Source organism: Galeopterus variegatus, unplaced genomic scaffold, assembly GCF_000696425.1.
Source record: "Galeopterus variegatus unplaced genomic scaffold, G_variegatus-3.0.2 Scaffold15108, whole genome shotgun sequence".
Classification (NCBI taxonomy): Eukaryota; Metazoa; Chordata; class Mammalia; order Dermoptera; family Cynocephalidae; genus Galeopterus; species Galeopterus variegatus.
In genome coordinates this window covers 4,929-20,411 of record NW_007741219.1, presented here as the reverse complement: position 1 = coordinate 20,411, position 15,483 = coordinate 4,929, and the positions used below count along the sequence as shown (strand labels likewise).

Below are 15,483 nucleotides of genomic sequence, written 5' to 3'. Positions count from 1 at the left end.
CCGGGGGAACAGGACTACTTCCTTAAGGAAGTGACATTTAAGCAGAGCCCTAAAGGATGAAAAGAAATCAGAACAGACCCTTCTGGAATCTCGCCTCCCGGGGGAAAGCCTGCATCTGGAACCCCAAGGCTCCTGGTCTGCAGATGTTCCCAGCACCACATGCTACCACCACCTGGGAGGGGATGGTGGCAACACCCAAGGTCCCCTCTGCTACCAGCAACCTCCTTGCCAGTCTCCTGGGGACCACAGTCTGCCTCCTAAGTTGATCCAAACTGTCCATTCCCCTGCCTCCTCTGTTTCCTTCCACACCAAACTCTGGTGAGACCGCAGGATATTTTTAAAAGGCTGGAGGGAAGGGAGCATATTTGCCATGATCCGGCCAATGTGGAAGCAGAGGAATGCCCAGCACAACCTTGTAAAGCTCTCCCTTCTGGCCCCACGACTCAAAATCTCATACTTCTCAGCATCAAATGGGAGCTACAGGGTCTGGAGCCAGCAAAGCAGGCTTTGGAGTTTTATTAGACATTAAGATTTTTTTTAAGGAACAGAAATATAAAGTGAGCCTCCAGCAGCCCCTCCCTCTAGGGAATCTGGTGCTAAATCGTTCCATCCATGAGCAAAGATGCTTCAGTGGCAGGAATCTGATTCCCCTTTCCTCTGGTTCTAGCGCTGTTCCTGTGACTACATGGGGGAGGGAGGATGACTGGTGGCTGGAAATCAAAGCCTGGTGGGGCAGGGCTGCTGGGTGGTGAGGGCAGCCACTGTCTCATCATTGATAACAGGCGTCCCTTTCTCCCCACCTTGGCACCAGACTGTTGCCAATCAGCTGGTCTTTTGTCCCAGCACCCAGCTGTCACCATCTCTATCTGTGTGGAGAGATAAAGACTCAGAGAGAGAAGGTGGGGCAGGCCAGAACCCCCAGTGCAGAGTCAGGATTTGAACCCAAGACCCCAGCCCTCTACCTTATGCTCTTGGGCACAGCTCCCTCCCATTTGATATTTAATATGTGGTATTATAGACCCAAAGTAGGGCTCTGCTAGCTTTTGTTAGAAGAAGTCCCTTCCTCTGGGTAGATGTAGCCCTGCAGGTGTGAAGCTTAGTGAGTGGAATTTGGGCTAGATTTCAGCTCTAGTTGCCCCCTTGGCTGGGAGCCCTGTGCAAGCTACAACCTGTCCAACCATTCATGATGTCCCTGCCAGAAGGCCCTCTGCTGGGCCTCAGTCTGCCTTCTCCATGTGGTGTATCCTCGGGATTCCAGGAGGTGCTGTAACCCCAGGATGAACTTTGGAGAAGGTCGGCATCTGAGGCTCTGTCCTCACACCCCTAGCAGCCTGCAGAGCCATACTGTCCCCCACTGCCCCCCACCCCACCCCAGCTTTGATGTGCCTAATGCCTCTCTGGTGAGCTCATCCCAGCCCAGGTGGTTCCAATAGAAGGCATTAGGAAGGGGGCGTTTGATCCCTCAGAAGACACCCCTCTGTCTCTTGCCAGTCTGACCCTCTGATCCCCCCCACACAGGTGTCCCTCGGAGGTACCAAGGAGGCATGCCCCACAGGCCTGTATACCCATAGTGGCGAGTGCTGCAAAGCCTGCAACCTGGGCGAGGGTGTGGCCCAGCCTTGCGGAGCCAATCAGACCGTGTGTGAGCCCTGCCTGGACAGTGAGTATAGGGTGGCAGGCAGGGAGGGGGAAAAGAATGGGAGGGATGGGAGGGGAGGGAAGCTGGGGAGGAGCATGCCCAGTAGAGGCCGCATAAGTGCTCTGACTCCTGGCAGGGTCCGTGCCCACTGTTGTGTGGTCACCAGAAGTGGGTCTGACCCAGTATAGAGGAGAAGCTGAGAATGGAGGAGGGAAGTATGCAGAGGGAGGAGAGGGACCTGATAGGGGATCCCTAGGGGTGCCCCTTCCCAGCCCCCAAGCAGAGGAGGCCTGTTAGAAGAGTGTGGCCAGGCGAGGAGGAGTAGCTGATGCTATGACCAGCTAAAAATATCATCTGCACTGCAAAATCAATGGCTGTCACTTTCCCTGGGTGTGCTTGGGGGGAGGAGGAGGAGGATCAAATCCTGGCTGCCCTGGAGACTGACCTTGGGGGATCCTGGGAGGGTGTGGCTACCCCTCCCCCCATGCCAACTGTTCTCCAGCGTTGACCAAGGAAGTAGAGCTTTCCTGAGGCAGCAGGGATGGGGGATTGGAACACTACAAGGACATCCTTACTATAGGATGACCTGGGATGGGGGAGGGGAGGAGCTGTGGCCATTCCAGCCTGAGATTTCCTTCAGGAAGGGAGAGGACCCTGTCTTCCAGGGCTGGTGGATGAGGGAGGCAGAGGGATGGCTGGCCTTCCATACTCTTGTCCAGGGTATGGATTCTGGGCACTTTTGAGTCAGGAGTCCTGGTCTCTGCTGGATACCCCCCCTGAGATTTCCTTCAGGAAGGGAGAGGACCCTGTCTTCCAGGGCTGGTGGATGAGGGAGGCGGAAGGATGGCTGGCCTTCCATACTCTTGTCCAGGGTATGGATTCTGGGCACTTTTGAGTCAGGAGTCCTGGTCTCTGCTGGATACCCCCAGTCCTCAGTGACTGCCTTCAGGCTGTGGGCTCAGTGTCCTTGTCCTGCTACTGCCAGTCAGATCCTGCCTGTAGCTGGCATTCAATGCCCACCTGCAGGGCTGGTGGGAACCACACTCAGATGATTCTTTGATCCCGCTGGAAACAAAGGTATAGGGCTGGGAACTTTGAACCCACCTGCTGGTCTAGTCTTACTTCTGGTACCCTCCTCCCCAACCAGTCTATCTATCTTTCAGGCAACCCCAACTCCTTGGTGTTCCCCAAACACACTTCTCTCCCATCTCTGTGCTTGTGGGTTCTGTAACCCCATTCCCCAGCACAGGAGTGCCTGGGCCTGGGTGGGAAGGCTGGACACGCTGCAATGCCTTTGCCATCTGGCCACCTGTCCTGGCCCTGGCCTGTAGGGTTTCCATCCCAGGGCAGGGCTGGTCCACCACTGGCTATCCTGGAACTTCCAATGTCTGCCTCTCTCATTTCCTAGCCTTCAGCCCAGGGCTCTCCTCCCTGGACCTAAATCTCCTAGGATGGGCCCCCTCTCCCTTCTGTCAAAGGATCTTCAGCAGGAGGTGGGGTGGAATAGTCCAGGAGAAGGAAGTTTCAGAATCTCTGGGGAAGGGGAGGGGAGGCAGGAGCAGAGGTGGCTTCAGAGGTGGCTGTGGGGAATCTTCCCTCCCACTTCCTCCCCTTCCGTCCCCTCCCTCCTCCTCCTTCCCTCTCTCCCCCTCCCCTGCCTCCAGCTGCGTTAACAGGCTGCCTTTACAAGCCCGCTTTACAGGATGGAGACCCCAGCGGACTTTCCCTGTATCCTCAAAACGTTTCCACAAGGAAACCTATTAAGCTCCTGCCTTCATTCTCTGCCAAAAAAGACCACATTTTTCACACCACCTAAAACCCTCTCCCAGGAGTTTTCTGCTAATTTTCTGTATTTTCCCATGAGTGGGGTGCTCCTCTTCCCCTCCAGTGTGACTAGACCCACCCCACTGCCACATGCCAGCCAGATAGGACCCTCTTGTTTGTATAGGTCACACATCCCGCCTCGCTGTTTATGTTTGTAAGTCCTTTCTGCTAGATTCTGACTATATATCCCTGCCTCCAAAGTTCACTGTACTTATCACTGCCTACCCCATAGGACCCGACATTTATAGGACCCCTGCTGTGTGTCAAGTGCTTTACAGCTGAATTTCATTTATTCCTCACCATGACCCTGTGAGTGGAGATTATTCCCTATTTTACAGAGAAAGGAAAGCGCTCAGAGAGGTTAAGTAAAACACCCAGAGTCACACAGCTAATAAGTGATGTAAGCAGGTTTTGAATCCAGATCTGCCTGTTCCCTAGAAAGAGAAACACAGGTTTCCTTTGTTGGAACTGAATAGAAACCAAAGTCTTCTTGCAGCCCTTCTGCCATGGTCTTCTCTTCCCTGCCCCCCATTTCTGCCTGTTTCTTCTTCTTTTTTTTTTTTTAAAGATGACCGGTAAGGGGATCTTAACCCTTGACTTGGTGTTGTCAGCACCACGCTCAGCCAGTGAGCGAACCGGCCATCCCTATATGGGATCCGAACCCGGGGCCTTGGTGTTATCAGCACCACACTCTACCGAGTGGGCCACGGGCCAGCCCTCTGCCTGTTTCATTTCTCTGTGGCTTTTCCTTCTTTGCCTCCCCACCCCCACCTCCCAAGATAATGACCCTGTGCTCCGTCTTGTCTCTTGATGCCGGAGAGGATGTTGAGACCAGACCCTACAGCAGGCCTCGGTTTCCTTCCTATGGCACTCTAGTCTTTCTGCTTCTGTTTCCACATTCTGAACAATCCCTCCTTCCCTGGTTCTCAGGTTCCTAAATCCATGCTTTTTCTGCCCTTGGAGCAAGGATAGGTCCTCCCGGATTCAGATTGGCACAGGGTTCTCCACCTCCCCCATTTCCCGCACAAGAAGGGGAGGATGCTGGCATCCCCCGGCCTCCCTCCCCTTATTCTGGAGCTCACATCCATTAATTAAGAGAGGATGAGTCAAGAGTGAACAGTATGCTTGGCAATCTCCCCTTTATGCCAGTTGAAAGGGCAGAGGACTATACATGCAAGTCCTTCTTGCTTTCTAGCTTCAATCCCTCCTGCTGTACTTGAACTCTCTTGCCTGGAGTCCTGTCCCCACCCTCAAGAGCCAAGCCCTTGCATAGCGTAGGGTAGCGCCATGGGTGGGAAATGCTGCTGTCTAACCCGAGTCTCTCCCATTCAGGCCACACCTGAGCCCCCACCAGCCCCGAGAAGAATGGAAGGAAGGGCAGCCGAGGCGCGAGGCTTCCCCGTGGAGGGCCTGCCGTGCTGGGCTGGGTTCACGTCTCAGCTCTGTCTGGCGGGGAAGGCTGGGTGGGAACCACGCTTAGATTATACCTTAATCATGCTGGAACAAGCGCGCAGGGCTGGCAGCTCTCTAAGAGAATTTGCCAAGAAATTTACCGGCAACAGCTGGTAAGTCGTGAAGCCTCAGGGGCAGCGCTTCTGGGGCCTGGAGGACGGGGCTCCTGGCCCCTTTCCCCCTTCCCAGTCGGCTGCCACCAGCTTTCACAGCCTAGGGATCAGAGACCCTAGGAAGAAGGTGGGAGTCAAGAAGGGGGCAAGGCTGAACTAGGGGTTAGGACCATGGCGGTCCACGAGGGAGGAAGGACTCTAGCCCTTGCGTTCCAGGTGCCCAAAGAGCAGGCGACTAAATTCTGTGTCCGCTGCTTCCCGGCCCGTCCCTCTGTCCTCAGGCGTGACGTTCTCCGACGTGGTGAGCGCCACCGAGCCGTGCAAACCGTGCACCGAGTGCGTGGGCCTGCAGAGCATGTCGGCGCCCTGCGTGGAGGCCGACGACGCCGTGTGCCGCTGCGCCTACGGCTACTACCAGGACGAGGACACGGGCCGCTGCGAGGCGTGCCGCGTGTGCGAGCCGGGCTCGGGCCTCGTGTTCTCGTGCCAGGACAAGCAGAACACCGTGTGCGAGGAGTGCCCCGACGGCACCTACTCTGACGAGGCCAACCACGTGGACCCCTGCCTGCCCTGCACCGTGTGCGAGGACACCGAGCGACAGCTGCGCGAGTGCTCGCGCTGGGCCGACGCCGAGTGCGAGGGTGAGCGCGGCGCGGGGCTGGAGCCGGCGGGACGGGCGCCCCCTGGGGATCGGGACGGCCCCGTGTGACCTGGAGCCAGTTCTGGATAATCTGAGGGAGGAGGTGGTTCCCGATCCTATCTCACCAAAGGACGCCTTTCACTATTGCTTCTTTGGGCTAAGTGGTTCGAAGCGGGCATTATCATCGTCCCGGGGCACAGTTACGACGCTGGAAGTCATTTTCTAGGACTTCATTCATCTGTGGCTGCCGGCTAGGATTGGCTGGGCAGCAGATAAGCGGCCACCACCGCCAGAGCACAGAGCAGGACATGGCTGATCCTTGAGGCAGGCTTTCTGAACTGGAAAGATGGCTCGAGGACCTTCAAGGGTTGGGACCCTTGGGCTCTGGGGCCTGGTCTAGGTCTACGGTGGTTTGCAGCTCTGGGACCAGGGATGGAATCTGGCCTGTCACTATCTGAGTGATGCTGGGGAGCTCTGTCTCCCTCTCGGGGTCGGGACGGGCCCCGTGTGACCTGGAGCCAGTTCTGGATAATCTGAGGGAGGAGGTGGTTCCCGATCCTATCTCACCAAAGGACGCCTTTCACTATTGCTTCTTTGGGGCTAAGTGGTTCGAAGCGGGCATTATCATCGTCCCGGGGCACAGTTACGACGCTGGAAGTCATTTTCTAGGACTTCATTCATCTGTGGCTGCCGGCTAGGATTGGCTGGGCAGCAGATAAGCGGCCACCACCGCCAGAGCACAGAGCAGGACATGGCTGATCCTTGAGGCAGGCTTTCTGAACTGGAAAGATGGCTCGAGGACCTTCAAGGGTTGGGACCCTTGGGCTCTGGGGCCTGGTCTAGGTCTACGGTGGTTTGCAGCTCTGGGACCAGGGATGGAATCTGGCCTGTCACTATCTGAGTGATGCTGGGGAGCTCTGTCTCTGGACCTGTTTCCTCACTGGTCATATGGTCAGCAGGGCTGCTGTGTGTTAGGCAAGGTGGCTGGCCCACTTCAACTTGTGGTATCTGGGGGAGGGGGCACTAATCGTTGTTACCATTTAGTGAAGAATGAGGTTGGACACAGGGAACACCAAGTGGGTCGTGGGAGGAGGGCTTCTGTGGCAGAGGAAGAAGGGGAGGGCCAGGCGTGGAGCTTGGAAGACTGAGGGTACGCACAGAGGGCTCTCAGCTCTCAGGCTGAAGGGAGCTGGGTGTACCCACCTTAGCCAGTCATGGGGCCCCAAGGAGATGGGGCATTTCCCAGGAAGGGAGAGGGAAGCTCCATGGGAGCCAGGGCAGAATTGTTTTGTCTCTGGTTGGTGACGTCCATCTCAGGGATGCAGATGGGCTTTTCCACTGCAGGGACAGGTTGGCAATGCCTTAACTGTCTGTCACCCTGCGGCTGTGCCCCCACTGAGCTATTTCCCTCTGAGGCCTAACCCTCAGGTTGCCCTCACTCTGAGCAGGCAGCACAGCCCTCAGGGGGCAGCACTTTGATGGGACAGAGATGGCCTTCTCCTAGTCTGACGAGGGAGATACAGTCCCAGCACTTAGTTCCCAGCTGAGGGAGAAGACAGCCCCAGCTTTGGAGGTCTCCCATTTTGGTAGAGGCAGCACAGCCTCTGCCTTCAGTCAGCCCTGAATTGGATGGGGTAGATAAATCCCCTGCTCTTGGGGAGCCTCCATGCCTGCCTTCCAAGTCCCTTGATCTCTGGCTCAGGGAGATCAGGGTGGAGAGGGCTGTGCAGCTGGGCTGAAGCCAGACATGTGTTGGAAGCTTCCTGCACTGGAGAGGAGGGTGGAGGAGGATTTGGGCGCTGAATGTGGTGGTTCCGGTGGCGATTGCCCTGAGCCAGGAGACAGGCAAGTGGCATCAGGCGCCAGGCAGTGCAGGGAGGGAGTTTTAGCCGCCAGGCAGCGCAGTTCCGTGGGCAAGTCCGGGCCAGTGGGGTGGGGGTGGGGGGGACTTAGGGGCGTGGTTAGAGCAAGAAAAGTGGTGGAAGGGGGAAGGGTGGGCTCTGCCTTTTGGGGTGTTCACAGATTCCTACCAGATGCCACCCCACTTTCCCAGCCACCCTGAAGGGGGAGGATGCCCCCAAGGGGTGTGTGTGATCCCTGCCCCTATTCCCCTTTCAGTTCTAGCCTCTGAAGGGTTAAATGTCAGCTCCAGGGCAGAGGGACCATTTCAGGAAATGGAATTTGATTCTGGTTTGGTGGCCTCCCTCCCCTCCAGTGTACTATATTTTCCTGCAGATACATTTCAGGTGTCAACATGGTGACTCACCCACCCTCAGGGCGGAAGGCTCCCCCCGCTTGCCCCAGTGAAATTCAGGTTTAGGAGGGGTAGCCTGGTCCCTCCTTCCACCCCCAAGTCTGACAGCTCCCGTTCCGGAAATGGCTGTCAGGACCTGCCAAGGGCTTAGCAGGTTGGAATGCTAGTGGACATGGCCACATCTGGATCTCATCCCCCCGCCTCCATCAGAGGGGATTGGAGAGATGCGGGAAGGAGCCCTGCACAGTCAGCGCCGCCATCTTCAGTCGGGCCTGTCCCCCCCCGCCTCCATCAGAGGGGATTGGAGAGATGCGGGAAGGAGCCCTGCACAGTCAGCGCCACCATCTTCAGTCGGGCCTGTCTCTTACCACCCTCTCAGCCTGTCCGCACTGCTCTCTAACCTCTGTAAAGGCCTGATTCACCAGCATCCCCACCACACACACACACCTTCAGCCCCTGGGTCAGGGTGGGTCTGAGCTGAGCTGTGTCTTCAGCCTCTGAGCTCAGGCTGTCCCCCAACTTGTCCAGTCCCCTGGCAGGGCAAGAGAAGACCCTCCCCAGTCCAATGCCCTGTGTGGGGCTGCCAAAAGACAGGGCTGTGTCTTCTCCACTTCCCACCCCACTCCCTCCACCCCCTCCCAGAACCGAAATCGGGGAGGGGTGTGATGGGTGGGCAGATGGCAGCCCCACCCACACTGCCAGCCAGATTATTTCCAGATTCACATTTGGGGGCCTTACCCCTCAGAAGGTGTTGAAAATGGGGGCTTTTGAAGCATCTTCATTTTGAGCCAAGGAGGCCCAGAAGACCGGTGGGCAGCTTCAACTCTAACTTGGGTGGGCAAACTGGGGGCTGAGTGTGGCAGAGCTGGGAGCAAGGTGCCCTCCCCTTTACCCCATTGGCATGTCCTCTCCGCATTCCCTCCCTGCCCCAGGCGTGGGAAGTGAGGATGGATGGAGCAAGGCAACTTTGCCCAGACAAGTACCCCCAGGCCGTCCAGAGCCCACAGCCCCAGCCCTGCCCCCGGCTGGGTGCAGAACGGAAAATCCCACCCACTGGTGCCAGGAGGTGCGGGGTCACTTTCCAGGGAGGCTGGCAATGCCCAGCTGGCATGAGATGGCCTCGGTGGGTGGCAAGGCACAGTCTCCTCCCCCCCGAGGCAGTGGGCAGCACCTGCCTTGTGGGCCCTCTCTCCACCAGCAGTCTGCTTCCGGCTCAAAGAGTGTTCAGGCTACCTGACGTGTCTTCTCTGGGTGGCAGGATCAGGCTGTGTGGGGGCCAGGCAGGGCAGGAAACAGAGGCTGGCCGCTGTCTAAGGACTGGCTGGAGGGAAGCAAGCCAGCTGCCCACACCCCCATTTGGCCCAAGCCTAAAGCCTAGGACATCAGAGACAGGAAGTGGGGGCTAGAGGTCAGCTCTTGGGAGAGCGGTGTGGGGGAAGCTCCTCTGGCCGGACCTGAGTGCCCTCATCCTTTCTTAGGACAGGGGTGACTGCGGTCATCTGGGACGGCCTGGGGCCAAAGAGGCATTTCCCACAGTGATTCCAGCTTGAGGCTTCCCTGAGACTCAGTCTTCTTTGTGTGTTTGCCCCCAGACCGGACTTTTGGGTACCCAGGGGAGGCAGAATGGAATTCTAGACCACAGCCCAAGATGGAAGGGAGATCAGAGACCATCTCTCGTAATATGGTCATTCTCCAGAAGGGAAAATTGAGGTCCTGAGAGAAGAAGGGACTATTCCAGAGTCACACAGCAAGTCAGCCACAGACTGAAGCAGGTCCAGGTGTCCTGACTACCAGCCCTAGCCCTTCACTGTCATGACATCATGCACACCATCCCAGCCCCCACCCTGTGCCTGACAGCTGGAAGCATGAGCACCAGAGCCAGGGGAGGGGGTCAGAACATCAGGGGAGTGGCCTGGGGGGGACTGGGCCCTCACTCCTGTGGTCCTTTCTCCCAGAGATCCCTGGCCGCTGGATTACAAGGTCAACGCCCCCGGAGGGCTCAGACAGCACAGCCCCCAGCACCCAGGAGCCCGAGGTGCCTCCAGAACAAGACTTCGTATCCAGCACGGTGGCAGATGTGGTGACTACAGTGATGGGCAGCTCCCAGCCTGTGGTGACGCGAGGCACCACCGACAACCTCATCCCCGTCTACTGCTCCATCCTGGCCGCTGTTGTTGTGGGCCTCGTGGCCTACATCGCCTTCAAGAGGTGAGAGGGGGCTCGGTGGGGACAGAGAGTGAGACATTGCCCTCCAGGAGGGCTTTGCTCTGACCTTGACATGAAGACGCACACACCCTTTAAACTCAAACATCGCCTTCAAGAGGTGAGAGGGGGCTCGGTGGGGACAGAGAGTGAGACATTGCCCTCCAAGAGGGCTTTGCTCTGACCTTGACATGAAGACGCACACACCCTTTAAACTCAATCCCAAAACAAGTCAACCTCGCTCAACGTTAGCTGCCCCACTCCAGGGCATGGTGGGTTTGCAGGAGGTGAGGGAAGAGGGTCGTCCCTGTCCTGGCCTGGCTCCAGCCCCTCCCACTCCCATGCTGCTCCCCTCCCTGACTCCCCCTACCTCCAATTGCTGCGTCCTCATCCCCCAGACCCCATTCTCCCCCACAGTTACCTGTGTGTGCATGCGTCCCTTCCCCTTCCCATGTCACACTTGGCATCCTGTGGCACCCACACCAAGAATCCAGGATGTGCCAGACCTCCCCAAAAGCATTTTAAAGTTTTAAATGCATTCTTCATTCTTTTTTTAAAAAATCATCAAAGTAACACATTCTTGTTTAGGAAAATGCAAACAAGACCAATATCTTTTAAAGCAAAAAGTAAAAATCCCCTTTTATCTCCTCAAATCCTACTCCTCTCTTTATTGAAATCTGGTTGGACTAGATCCTTCCCAACTATTTTCTGTGCATTTTAACTTATTATAACTATATGTAAACATGCAGGTTTTTTAAAAAGCATCAATGGGATCGCATTACACATATTCTACAACCGTTTTTCACTTCCTCTCCCCCAGGAGAGCTTTCCTCAGGACATACAGACTATCGAATCATTTGTAACCACTCATTCAATAATATGGATGGATCATAATTTACTTAGCCTGTCTCTACTGATGGACATTCTGTTTGTTTTCGCTTTTTTGTTATTGCTTATAATTGCAGAGGAAATCGTTGTATATAGTGCTGCCCACATGTGGGAGTACTTTAGAAGGGTAGATTGGAAAAACTGGAATTCCTGGGAAGTCATTTATTTATGCACATTCATTCCAGGAACATTTATTGAGCACATGCGGGGTGCTGCTCTCTGCTCACGGGGCTTTCAGTGTAGGCCGGGGCAGATATGTAAAGAAATAAGAGCCTTAGGCACTGTGGCAGGGTTGTAGGTGAGCACCTCCCATGCTCTGGTCCCCGCACTGACGCCTCAGCTGCATCGGCCGGAATGGAACGGCCCCTCATCCCGGGACCCGGCCTGTCCTCTGACTCCAGGTGGAACAGCTGCAAGCGGGACAAGCAAGGAGCCAACAGCCGGCCGGTGAACCAGACGCCCCCACCCGAGGGAGAAAAACTGCACAGCGACAGCGGCATCTCTGTGGACAGCCAGAGCCTGCATGACCAGCAGCCCCACACACAGACGGCCTCAGGCCAGGGTGAGCAGCAGGGCAGGCAGGGAGAACAGGAGTGATTAAGGTTAGACTGTAGGAAGGACTATCACAGGGGTTCACCTCTGTCGAAGGAGGGGAGAGGTTGGGTGCGGGGAATGCCCGCCCTGCGCAGCGAGTCCACGGCCACGTCCCCAGTGTGAGCCAACCTGGGGAGCCCCTGCCCTACCCCCACATTCCGATGACTGATGCTCCAGCCAACCCCCACGGGGCCTGTCCCTCCCCCTGGCGTGGGCCAGCCTGTCACAGCTGAGCTCCTCTGGGTAGGGCCTCAGAGTCCAGGCCCCCAAACCACAGCCCTGTCACTGCACCTCGTGTGGCCCCTTTGCTTCTGATCATACTCCCTCTCCTTCGAGGGAAGTGTCCTCTCTGCCTCCACACCCTGCCCCTGCCCCGTCATTATCTCAGGCCTCTGCTCCCTTCTCCCACACTGCTGGTGGGTCAGCCCCTCCCACCTTAGCAGGTGTCATATCTGGGGGGCTGATACCAGGGATGGTATTGGGGCCAGTGACAAGGCCCCAGGGACTCAGAGGGAGGTACTGAGGAACCAGAGCCATGGACTCTACACTGTGAACTTGGGGGACGAGGGAGCATCATAGTGCCCTAAAACCTCCCTCAGTCCCCCTCGCCCCTTCCCTCTCAGAGCCAGAAGGAGGTTTTGAAACCCAGTCCACCCCCCCCCACCACCACTTTAGGTACAGAACAGTGAGGCTCAGAGAGAGGCAGTGATTTGCCCAAAGCCACCCAGCTATGGAGAGGCCTAATGTAGGCTGGCATCTCTCTAAATGAGGGGTCTCAGGTTTGCTTAAGGGCTGGGGAGGGAGACCAGGTGACCTCCTGGGAAATGTCTTGAGGCCAAGTCCACTGCATCCCCCACCATCTCCAGCCCCTGTCCAACGCCTGTGGAGATGGGATACGTGTCCAAGTCCTGGTCCATTGATCCACCATGAAGTCAGGTTCGGGTTTTGTGGAAAAGGGTACTGCTCCCCTCTGCCTGTCTCCCTCAGGCATGTCCGTGTGGCATCTGTTGCGTGGCCCCAGACTGTTGGTGCCTCCGCCCCAGCACAGACCTGGAGCTAACACTAGCCCCTAGAATCAGCCCTAGGGGTCAGGGCCTAAGGACCCCCCACCCTGCAACACACACACACACGCGCACGCACACACACACACACAGGATGAGATATCTTGCTTTTTTTCACGAGTTCCTTCTCTTGGACTGAGACTGGATCCTGCCCGGAGCAGCTGCCAGAGAAGCATCGGAGGGAAATGAGCTCTGCTGGGGCTGTCTTCCCTCGCCCCCGGGTTTGGCCGGCCAAGGACCGCTGAGGCTTGAGCTGGCGCCTGTCTTCCAAGGGCCTGCACGTGGAGGAATGCTCCCGCCATCCTCCCCTCCCTGCAAACACTGGTTTGGCTGGGCCCAGAAGGTTCCAATGAAGAAAAGTGGGCCAGTGTGGGAATACAGCAAGAAGGAACTGAGTTAGACTGTGGCCTGAAGGAGGTGTCTCCCAAGTTTAGGGGCCCATGCGATAAACTTTTTTCCTTAGCTTGGCCAGAAAGGGGCCATGAAGTCTCAGTGGCGTCTCCACCGTCTCCCTGGCCTGTTTGTTTTGCTTGATGTTGGAATGAGTGTGGCGCCCCCTATTTAGCATGAATGAGCCCCAGGCAGGGAGTGCGCTGACAGCCACCCCTCCCCACCCAGGGTTCTCCCAACCCTGTATAAGGGACTAGGAGCATTGTATGTAGATGACATTTCTCTGACCTCAATCTGTGATGAGAGGAGGAAACTCACCTGCTGGCCCCTCACCTGTGGCACCTGGGGAGTGGGACAGAGTCAAGTGTATTTATTTTCCTCCCCAGCAGGTGGGGAGGGGGTTGGGGTGTTGCAAGTATGTTTCAGCATGTGTTTGGTTCTGGGGCCCTTCCGCCTCGCTTTGGGCTGAGATGGAACCCTTTTGGCCCCCCAGCTGGGGGCTGCGGGCTCCAGACCCCCATAACCCTGTCACCCCCCTCCTTGCATCCTGTGTAATCATTTCTTGGGCCTCCTGAAACCTACACATAAAACATAAGTGATGAACATTAAACAGCAAAGAAAGAAAAATAGTGCACAGAGGTTTTCTGGAAATACACGTGGTTTGAATTGGTTGGGATCATGTATGCAGCAGGGACCCAGGTATAATTTCCAACTCAGTGAGTTCTTATCCTATTTCCCCACCACCACCAAATGGGGAACTTTTAAAGAAATCTAGAAAGTTCACATGTGTAGCCATGGAGTTAATTTAAGTGGAGTGGGGAAGGAGTGGGGCCTTTTGCCCCAGATCTTAGGGAAAGTGAAAATGGCCATGCAGGAAGCTGGCCAGCTGTGAACTTGACCAGATGTCAAGAATGAAACTGACCACAGGGGAGCCAGAGGCTTGCTAGGAGGGCCAGGTCATAACCCCACAGCTCCCAGCCACCCACATGGCCTGGGAGACACACATACACACACGCACACACACACAGGATCTGGCTCCAGATGGCCTGGAGGGAGGCAGGCAGGCCCCTCCCTCACAGCCCTCTTGGGCAGGTCCTAACCCAGGCTCCTGCCAGCCTGGCTTTGAGCCATGCCCAGCCCAGGCGTGGGAGCTCCTGGGGTGCCTGTGTTCTTGGCCCCAGGCCTGTGCCCCTCTCTGAGGCTGGCTAGGCAGGTAGGCAAAGCTGTGCAGCCCCTACCTGTTGCTTGGCCAGGTCTTCTGTAGGGACTGGCCAGGGGAGGCTGGGGGAGGTTTGCTTTTTCCAGTAAGAACAGCAAACAGACCTTCCTGACTTCTGGATCCGGGGTAAAGGGCCAGCCAGGCCCAGGCAAGAGTTAGACATGGGGGGTGGGGAGGGGTCTGCGTTTTCCATCCGCCCCCTGCCGCCCCCAGCCTGTGAGGGTTGTGAGGAAGACAGTGGGTGTGGGGGAGGTATTCACAGTTAGAGAAATGATCCTGGTACTCAGGAACCCCCCGGTGTGGTGGGGAAGACAGTCTCTGTCTTGAGGGAGACTCCTGTTTGATGGAGGAGACAGGGCCAGACTTGAGACTTCTAATCTGATGAGGGAGGCTCAGCTCGTGTCCGAAGGGAGCCCCCATTCTGATGGGGGAAATACAATCTTTGCCCAAAGGGTGGCTCTCTACTCTTTGCCAGCCTCTTGTCTGGTGGGAGTGAGCCAGGTGCTGTCCTGTGGAAATAAGGGAGACACAAATCCCCGCCCTCAGCCCGCTGACATTCTGGAGGGAGATACAGCAGATGGGCCTATACGGTGTGCATTGTCATAACAGGGCTGAGTGGGGCTGCCAGCCCAGACCCCCCATAGCAGGGCTCAGGGAAGGTTTGTCAGAGAAGGGGCGCAGAAGCCGAGCACTGAAGGATGGGTGCAGTTAACAAGCCGGGGGTGGAGAGTTTCTGGCAGAGGAATCAGCAGAGCAAAGGCCTCGCAGGGAGAGAGAACAGAGTATGCAGGGCCTGGGGCAGCTTCTGTGCTCAGAGCCCAGAGAGGGAGCGGGAGGGAGGTCAGTAGGGCTTACGGAGAGACAGGCTAAGGGGTCTGGACTATATTCTGAGAACACTAGGGAGCCATTGAGGCTTTAAAGCAGGGGGTTTGCCACAGACAGATTTGCATTTTAGAAAATACTAGCTCTGGTGGCAGAATGGAGGGTGGGGGTGGGGCGGGAGCGTGTGGAAGGTGGAAGTCAGTGGTGGCTTGAAGTAAAGGAGGGAGCATGGGGTGTTGGGAAGAGGGGCTTCTAAAAAGCTCTCTAGAGCAAGGGGAAGGTGAGGGGGTAGGGAAGTGACTGACACTGGCCTAGGGCTCCTGGGGGCAGGGCAGCAGAGAGCCTTAAAGACATTGTACCAGAGATTCCCTCTGCACCGCTCCCC

General features: G+C 56.7%; 1 protein-coding gene across 1 annotated transcript in view; it reads left to right on the top strand.

The window, feature by feature from the left end:
* The window catches only part of NGFR (nerve growth factor receptor), a gene marked incomplete at its 5' end in the record, with an annotated part of 17,560 nt that extends 5,951 nt beyond the window's left edge, over positions 1 to 11,609 (top strand). The window contains 4 exons of the mRNA XM_008563831.1: positions 1,519 to 1,660; positions 5,310 to 5,669; positions 9,878 to 10,130; positions 11,414 to 11,609. Coding sequence (XP_008562053.1) covers positions 1,519 to 1,660; positions 5,310 to 5,669; positions 9,878 to 10,130; positions 11,414 to 11,609 — 951 coding nt within the window. The remainder of the gene's footprint in view (positions 1 to 1,518; positions 1,661 to 5,309; positions 5,670 to 9,877; positions 10,131 to 11,413) is intronic.
* Between the last annotated feature and the right edge of the window lie 3,874 nt (positions 11,610 to 15,483).